A 9,055-nucleotide genomic window follows, 5' to 3' on the forward strand; every position below is an offset into this window, starting at 1 on the left:
TTGCCCAAAGGGAGAAAATCCTTGAAAAACAAATGGGTTTATAGGCTTAAAGTTGAAGAATGAAGCTCAAGACCAAGGTACAAAGCTCAGATTGTTGTGAAAGGATGCAATCAGAAGAAAGGAGATGATTTTGATGAGATATTCTCACTAGTGGTGAAGTACTCCTCCATAAGAGTAGCATTGGGTCTAGCAGCTAGCCTAGACTTAGAAGTTGAACAACTTGATGTCAAAACAACTTTCTTAAATGGAGACATCAAAGAAGAAATCTATATGGAGCAACCAGAAGGTTATGAAGAACAGGGAAGGAACACTTAGTGTGTCTTCTGAATAAGAGTTTATATGGTTTAAAACAAGCCCCGAGGCAGTGGTACAAGAAGTTTGAATCCTTTGTAACCAAATACAGTTTCAAGAAGACAACTGGTGATCATTGTGTATTCATTAAAATGTATGAAGATGAAAACTTTATTATCCTCATCTTATATGTTGATGATATGTTAATCATTGGGCGTGACAAGACCAAAATTGTTGGTTTGAAGAATGATTTAAGCAAGTCTTTTGCTATGAAAGACTTGGGTCCTGCAAAACAGATCCTTGGAATAAGGATAATCAGAGATCGTTCAAAGAAGTTGTTATGGCTATCACATGAGAAGTATATTGAGAAAGTTCTTAAGAGATTCAACATGGATAAGGCATGTGTTCTACTTGCTGGACATTTCAAGTTAACAACAATGCAATATCCAACTAGTGATGAAGAAATGAAAGAAATGAGCATAATGCCTTATTCCTCTGTGGTAGAAAACCTAATGTATGCTATGATTTGTACAAGACCAGATATTGCCCACGTAGTTGGAGTTGTGAGTCGGTTCTTATCCAATCCCGACAAAGAGCATTGGAATGTAGTAAGGTGGATATTGAGATATCTGAGGGGAACTACCAAAATATGTTTATGCTTTGGTAATTAAGATCCTATGTTAGTTGGATACACAGATGCTGACATGGCTGGTGATGTAGATTCCAGAAAATCCACAGCAACTTATCTAACTACTTTTGTAAGGGGAGCTGTATATTGGCAATCCAAGTTACAAAGATGTGTTGCATTATCAACAACTGAAGTAGAATATATTGCAGCATCTGAAGCTGGCAAGGAGATAAAATATATGAAAAACATCTTGCATGAGTTGGGTCATGTTCAAGATAGATATGTTTTGCATTGTGATAACCAAAGTGCAATTCACCTAGCTAAGAATCATACATTTCATTCTCGGACAAAGCATATTGATTATCGTTATCATTGGATACGAAATGCTTTGGAGGATGGTGAGTTGTAGCTAGAGAAAATTCATACAGATGATAACTGGTCCGACATGAAGACCAAGACAGTTTCACTTAAGAAGCTAGCAGACTGTTACAGAGGTGCAGAAGTGGTGATACCCATCAATTAATTCAGGAACGGGGAGATTTGTTGGGAATCCTTCCTAATTGATGTGGAAGCAAGACCAATGAATCTTGGTAGATGAACCATTGAATAATTCAATGATGGCTATTCCAAGGTCTTTGAATTATTCATTGAGTCTTGAAATTATGAAGTCTAACATAGAAAGTTGGAGTAGCACTTTTCAAAGTGTCTTGAAAAGTATGACATCAATTAATCCAACACTATGTCTTTATGATGGAGCTTTCCTCCTCTTCACTATATATATAGGGGACTTGTGAGGAAGAGATACAACAAGCAAGTGAGAAAAACAACATAGAGAGAAAGTGAGAGAATTTATATCCACATAATGTGAGATTTGTATTCCTAGTGATATACTAGAGAGTTTATATTTCCATCTTTTTTGGGTGAGATTGAGTGTTATCCTTTTTGTAAGAGATAGTCAAATATTGTAATCATACTTTCTATAGTGAAGATATTTTCTGGACTAGGTCCTGTGGTTGTTTCCTTCTCATTTTGAGGAGGTTTTTCCACGTTAAAATTTTTGGTGTTATTCTTCTACTATTCTCTATTTTCTTTATCCACCTGCCGCTTCCACAAGTGCACATTTTGCATCACACAAAGAATGAAATTTGGTTCTGAATTTTTCCTGACGGTAATAGTGTTGATTAATTAAACATATTCTAAAATTATTACATCCACGAACCATACGTTTTTTTAGAAGAAAAATGTATGCACCGAAAAGTGTATGAATTTTATAAATTGTTAATGCATTATTTATCATTCATGTTTAATTATCATTGACTCTTCAAAAAATAATAAAAATGAATATAAATGATATAATGACTATGTATAAATCTTTACCCTAACTATAAAAATATATTATATTCTTAATTTTAAATAAGGGTTATTATAAGAATACAATCTCAATCACAAGCATGTAGATGAATTAGAACAAAATTACTCTAGTATAATTAAATGTCTTGAATTTGAGTACATTAAACCCCACTGACTTATAAATTTTGTATGAAAGAACTGTCATCCATTACGACCGCATCACACTCTAGCATTATCTTCATGGAGGATACCTCTGGTCCATACCAAGAAAATACAATCTCTAATTTTATTTTTCGAACCGTGGATTATAAGGGGATCAATCTATTATTCTATTTTTTTTTATATATCATTATATCTAATTGGTTGAAAATTTTTATTTATATTAAAATTAAAATTATTAATATTTTTATGACCATTCATATTTTTTGGCTGCCACAAAAGAATAATGGTAGATGTGGACTCAATAATTAGCATTTCATTATCTCCTTGCTTGGGCTGAGAGCACATTTTTTATCCAAGAAAATATATCAGTTCATGTGTCACTCACTTATAATTGTTTAAAAAAATATATTTAAATTAAATATCTAATAGTTTAGTATTTTCTTGACCAATTATAAGTGATAATATAAGAAGTGACACTTTTTGAGACATAAGATTTCATGTTGTTTGGCTCTTGCACATTCAATTATCTGCAATTAAAAATAAATTAAATGCTAACACGTACGAGACAATTGAAGCCGAATTCTTAAAACATGATATATTAATTTAACTGTGTTCATTAAAAAAGCTCGTGGTCAATGCAAAACTAACAACGGTAAATGAAGTAATATTTGATTAAGTGGGATTGTAATGAGATTGTGGCCTGTGGGTTATTTGTTTCTTTTGAAATTTTGGTGATATTGAAACGAGAAGGGAGGTTGATGGTGAGGATAAATAGAGGTTTCTGTTTTGAATTTTTATTGTGAATTTCAATTTTTTTATTTTTATTTTTTACTCTGGTGAGAGACTCATATAGGTTGATGAATTGATGGTAATGTGGGACCATTTTCTTTGCTAAAATGGTGTCCACGTTTGGGTTATATTATAATACTCCAGAACCAATGTCTCTTACATTTGTGGTTAACTGAAGCTGTGTCACATTATAGTTAAGGGATATGGTGGTAATCCTAGTGCCATTGCTGTAAATATCAACAATGGTGGATCTTGAATAAAAGTATAGGCAAACCTTCCTAAATAATTTATAATATTTGACTTGTGTCTCCTCGTACTAAAAAATAATTTATTTTCTTAAATTTATTCATATTTGACTTATGTTTTATTTTTTCTTTTTATAATATTTTAAAATGAAATCTCCTAGAAGGAAGAGAAATAAGACATATATCAAATAATAAATGAATTTAAGAAGATATATTATCTTTTGGTGAAAAATACTTTATTCTCATAACTAAAATAATTTAGTTAAAATTCATAATTAATCATATATTGGATAAGTCACTAGCCCTTTATCTTGTGGCAACCGATATTGGAAGTTGGATCTTGAATCTTGATGGCAGCTAATTAAGATTATGCACTTAGCCATCTTAAGGTGGAACTTGAGGCAGAGACAAAGACAGGATCAAACAATTTATAGGACTTAATAATATTCATATCAAACAATCACTTTAGAAGTATATGGAGATTGACTCCAAACAGTGCAAAATTTAAACGGATTTAACTATAGACCTAAGCTGCCATATCCAAGAGTACATGATCCCAAAAGCACAGTATATGGAGATTAACATAAGGGGTGCAAAAGCAAGTTTATCACCCAGAAGTAGTGGGTGTAAAAATTGGCCCCATATCTCTACAACTACAAGACCTACCAAATAAACCCTTTCAATCCAGCCAACAGAAAAACCTCTTTTCTTTAGAGCTGCACTTGAACCACCTTTAGATCCAAATTGATCTATTTTTTTCTTTTTATGACCAGTTGCCACTCTTGCTGTTTTGGCACCATCATAAAATTGTGCTGAAAAGCCTGACCACATCAAAATGGAATGCAGAAGCAGCAACAGAACTTTGATAGGATACTCTTGTGCCTCAAATAGCAGCGGAAATAGTGAATAGCAGGATACTGCACACACATAACCTATGTGAATTTATTGAAGAAAAAAGAGGGAAGGTGGGAGAAATCATGGAAAGGAGAAAGATTACCAGTTTTTAATTTTTTGTTCAACAAAGAAAATTTTATTAGAGGGAGTACGAGGGGTACCCGAACCCATGAACAATTAACGATCAGTGTTTGATACATATTAAGGGAACTGTTGATACCAGTGACTGAATCAATAATTTGCAAAAATGGTATTTGATGACTGATGCAAGCTTACATTTATACATGTTGGATTTAACCGCCAAATTTAGCTTCAAAATAACTAACCTACTAACCTGAGATAGATAACCCTGAACTGACTTAACTAGAGAACTAACAACCTTACATTTATACATGTTGGATTTAACCGCCAAATTTAGCTTCAAAATAACTAACCTATTAACCTGAGATAGATAACCCTGAACTGACTTAACTAGAGAACTAACAACAAACAAGTTATGAGAGTTGTAATAGAATTCAACGAAACAAAAACGGAAAAAGAATAGCATTGATACCAAAATAACGTGACTTGCAACTTCTGCTTCTTTGACATCCCAAAACGTTCTCAAGCATTAAAACCATATACATTGTTATCATACCCAATATAGCCTTAACATAAGCAATTCCATGTCTATATTATACTGTGGAATGCTACGATATGATTGATAGCTCCATTTCATCTTTTCTTTTGTGTTATCTACTAGTAATATAAAAAGTTACATGCAAATAACAGCATGCACACACATTTTATAACAAATAAAAAATAATGTAGATTTCAACTTCTATAAATTTGAGCATCAAATACTTTTTCTAAAAGAAAAGAAAACAGAAGGAAAGATAAAAAAAGAGCATTAAAAGTTGGAAAACAATAGAATGGGCATTAAAAGCATACCTATTGAAAGCAAAAAGTAATGCCTTGCATCCTCTGGGGTTTGTGCTGCAACAATGGAAAGTGGTATTACAAAATGGAGTGACGCCTTCTCATGCACATGCCAGCCAAAAAGAAAACCGCAGGTATAAGCATATACTATCCATCTACTGATCCTCTGTGGCTGTGGATTTTTCCAAGCCTTGAGAAGACAAGGAGATAAGGCAAGCAGAACCATTATAAAGGTTACAATTGGGGATATCTGCAGATTAGTTAATCAGAAAATGAATACTTTGCTCAAACTTTTGAATAATGAGAAGCAAAGTAGCATGACTAGCAGATTAGTCAATCGAAAAATGAATACTTTGAGTTTGCTCAAACTTTTCAATAATGAGATAAGAATCATTCAGTTCAGCAGCTACATTTTTCACAAGATTAAAAGTAAATTTCAAATTTGTCATGATTACAAGCATGAACAAGTGAGATAACCTCACTATCTCCCTACCCCTAATTATGAGAAGCATACAGCAGATAAGATATTTTAATAAGCTATTCTGATGAAAGCATGAGATTAGTTTAATGTTGGTAGTAAAATTGACTACTTTTTCTCTTTGATAACAAACAAACTTAATCAGAGAACAGAAAAATACAAAAAATAAATATTGCCTGAGGTAGTATAGAGAAGGGTGAGGAATCCCCGACTAGCCCAGCAGTGAAGGAAGCTGCTGGAGTCTTGATATCAACCCCAAGTTTTCTGAGCATGAAAGCAAGCCCTTTGTCTGTCATGATATAAAATACCCAAAAATTTGGGGCCCAGTACGCATGGCAAAGCCCCCTGCCAAATGGAAACAATCGCCGTATGACTTGCTCTATCTGCATATGATTTTAATAATCAATAAGCAAACCAATAATGCAAAGAGTGAATATGAAATATCCTCACTTCTATAAATACAGAGGAAAGTGAAGCAATGAAAGATTTTTTATTTTTTTGTATAAGAACAATGGACGAAATTAACAAATGGGGTAAAGCCATGAAGGCTGTTCCTGCCACACTTTAGCATGCAAAGTTGGACGTTCATAATTGGTAAACAAGAGGTAACATAACAAAACTCTTTGCATAGTCTTGCCATGTAGTAGTCTCATTTCGATAAGCTTACATGCCAAATAGTTCAGGTGATGATTAAGTATGAATTTACTGATTTTTATTCCAGCTCAGCAGAAGTGCTTATACTAATGAATTTTACAAGGCTATGGTAAATTTAGCTTGGAAAGAAAGGGATACAAGGGAGAAAGATGGGTGACAATTTATACTGAATATATGATTGACATAGTTTTTGATATGATAGACTAATGTAGTACTCCTATTTATACCTATAATTAGATCGAGTATTAGTACTATTAGTAGAAGCTTAAGTTACAGCAACCACGTCTTATTCACACTATGCGGTATCAGCAAAGTTGAAAACCACAATAATAGGAATTCAGCTAATCTACAATCCAAAATTCAGATACCCAATAAACACATAAAATTTCCATAAAAAATGTCAAAGAAATAGCAATCAATTTAAAGTTATATTTACCTGCCCAAGGTAGAAAAATGGCCCAAATGCAACTGCAAACACTGATGCAACAGTACCTCCCATAATTAAAAGATGACTGGAACCTCTTAACACTCCACCCCGACAATAGTGCCTCAACAGATAAACAAAATAAACCGGTGCTGCCACTGCAAATAAGTGCTTAAAGCACAAGAGAACAGCAAAAACAAACCCACCCATCAAATCCCTTCCTTCCTCTAAATATGAAAGTGAAATCAATAAAATCCCAATGAGAAACCCATTGTACTGAAAATGCACATGGTCCACTATAAAAAGCATTGGTGACCAAATAACCAATGACCAGATCAACTTTTGCTTTCTTAAATCCATATTCCGAGTAAGTCTGTAAACCCCATAAAGAAGAGATAAATCAGAGAGTACTACAGTAACTCTTTGGAAATAAACCACCGTGTTGGAGCTATAATTCAGGCCCTCCTGAAGGTGCACTATCTGGGAATCAATGAGGGAGGCGAAAAAGGATAGGAAGCGTTCAAAATAGGCAAATAATGGTGGGTAATCAAGAGTCCATGGACTAGTCTCGTTGAAATACCATCGGGAAAGAGGGAGCGAGTGAGTCAAGGCGAGCCAGTTGCGGTGCACCTCAAAGTCTGTACTGTGGTAGGTTTGGAAAAGGAGAACTTTTATGCAGGTAGATACAAGATAAAACCACCAGATAGTTGTTTTGGGGCTACAAGAATTATGAACTTGTTTGGAGCTTAGTTTCGGTTTTCCCATGCCTGAATACAGTTGTTAAGCGAACGGGGCTGTTTTTTTTAATACTTAAACAAGTATATGCTCTGTTTTCAAACCAATATGAAGAGTGTGCAGATGAAAATCATGACCCTTTTAAATTTCCTGCATGAAAGTCAAAAGAGTTATCAAGGAGTGCTTATGGAAGTTGCTAATATGTTTGTAACATAGGCAAGGATTATTTACATAAAACAGTTAGGAATCTTTAATCAACTTCATTAAAATATATCAAGAGTTGAAGGGCTCCTTTGTGTTTTTTAATAACCAAGGGTATCTCCCCGGTAAGGAACTAATCTCTTTCAGAGATTCGTGGTTGACTCCTCCAACAGATGCCATTCTCAAGCTTGTAAAGTGCACACACATCTATGACAATTGATCCAGAAAATAATGATTATGATTAACTGAACTCCATAATTTATTATATATGTACCAACATATTATCGCTACCATAGCCGTTTGTACTATAAAATATAATTTGTTGATGGTATGAAACAACTTTACACTAAAAATGCACCACAGTTAGTAACTGCAGAGAGTAGAGACCATTATGTAGGATTGTTAGAAGGTAGTAAAACAATTCAAAGAAGATATAACAATAAATATGCAATCAATTTGTTTGTAATAAAAACATTATCCATGAGAAATGCTACATTATTCACCACTTTCCCTGTCAAACCTTTAATCAAACATGTGGTGTGCAACACAATTTTATCACAGTATATCTAATTTCTGCACTAACCTTCAAAAACAAAGGAGACGGAGGATCTGGAGGGGAGGAACGCTGTCGTTTTATTCGTCTCAGCTTCGATGATTGTCACCGGAGATATGGTGGATGGGTGATCTGCAACGACATTTCAGTGCGGAGGCTGATCGGACGGCATAAGAGGATGGTGGCGGCGTCGAACGAGAGCAGGAGTCGCGGACTAAGGAGAGAAAAATGGAACAATGCCACAAAGGACAGTTGAGTCTGGACTCTCGACTTAATTTTAATCTTCGTTTACATTTTTTAGGATTATTTTATTTTTTATATAATTTTATTATAAGTTTAAAATTTATGTTTAAATCAATACATTATCAACCATTAATTTATATTACTTTTGTTTGTTTGAGAGTCAATAATAATTAATATATGAATAAATAATTGTTGATAAGGTAAAAATATTTGCATATTAAATTATTTTATTATATGTATATTAATAATTTTTATAAAATTGTGGGTTTTATGGGCTTTTCAAAAATTATATAAGCCTATTGTGTCTAATGAAGATTAGATATTATCTTTACACTTATGTATTATTTAATATTTTATACAATATAAATATAATTTAAGACATTTTAAAATAATTTCATATATTTTAAAATGTTTGATTAAAATATCATTTATTTTGATAAGGTAAAAATATTTACACTATTAATGTAGGCATATTAAATCATTTTATTAT

General features: G+C 33.2%; 1 protein-coding gene across 1 annotated transcript; it reads right to left on the minus strand.

The window, feature by feature from the left end:
* LOC109363047 (probable dolichyl pyrophosphate Glc1Man9GlcNAc2 alpha-1,3-glucosyltransferase) lies at positions 3,882 to 8,575 on the minus strand. Its single transcript, XM_019609215.1, has 5 exons — positions 8,353 to 8,575; positions 6,846 to 7,718; positions 5,932 to 6,138; positions 5,290 to 5,527; positions 3,882 to 4,382 (listed from the first exon to the last, which is right to left on the minus strand). The coding sequence occupies exons 2-5, from the start codon at positions 7,596 to 7,598 to the stop codon at positions 3,970 to 3,972; spliced, it is 1,611 nt and encodes a 536-aa protein (XP_019464760.1). The 5' UTR covers positions 7,599 to 7,718; positions 8,353 to 8,575; the 3' UTR covers positions 3,882 to 3,969.

This window comes from Lupinus angustifolius, chromosome LG12 (assembly GCF_001865875.1).
Source record: "Lupinus angustifolius cultivar Tanjil chromosome LG12, LupAngTanjil_v1.0, whole genome shotgun sequence".
In the NCBI taxonomy this organism is placed as follows: domain Eukaryota; kingdom Viridiplantae; phylum Streptophyta; class Magnoliopsida; order Fabales; family Fabaceae; genus Lupinus; species Lupinus angustifolius.

Bases quoted from the DNA above. Each gene is read 5' to 3' on its own strand.
- LOC109363047 (XM_019609215.1), bottom strand. From the start codon at position 7,598: ATGGGAAAACCGAAACTAAGCTCCAAACAAGTTCATAATTCTTGTAGC. The intron at 5,528-5,931 runs GCAATATTTATT...ACTAATCTGCAG, and splicing joins CCTTCTCTATACTACCTCAG to ATATCCCCAATTGTAACCTT. The intron at 4,383-5,289 runs GTATGCTTTTAA...ATGTGTGTGCAG, and splicing joins TTACTTTTTGCTTTCAATAG to TATCCTGCTATTCACTATTT.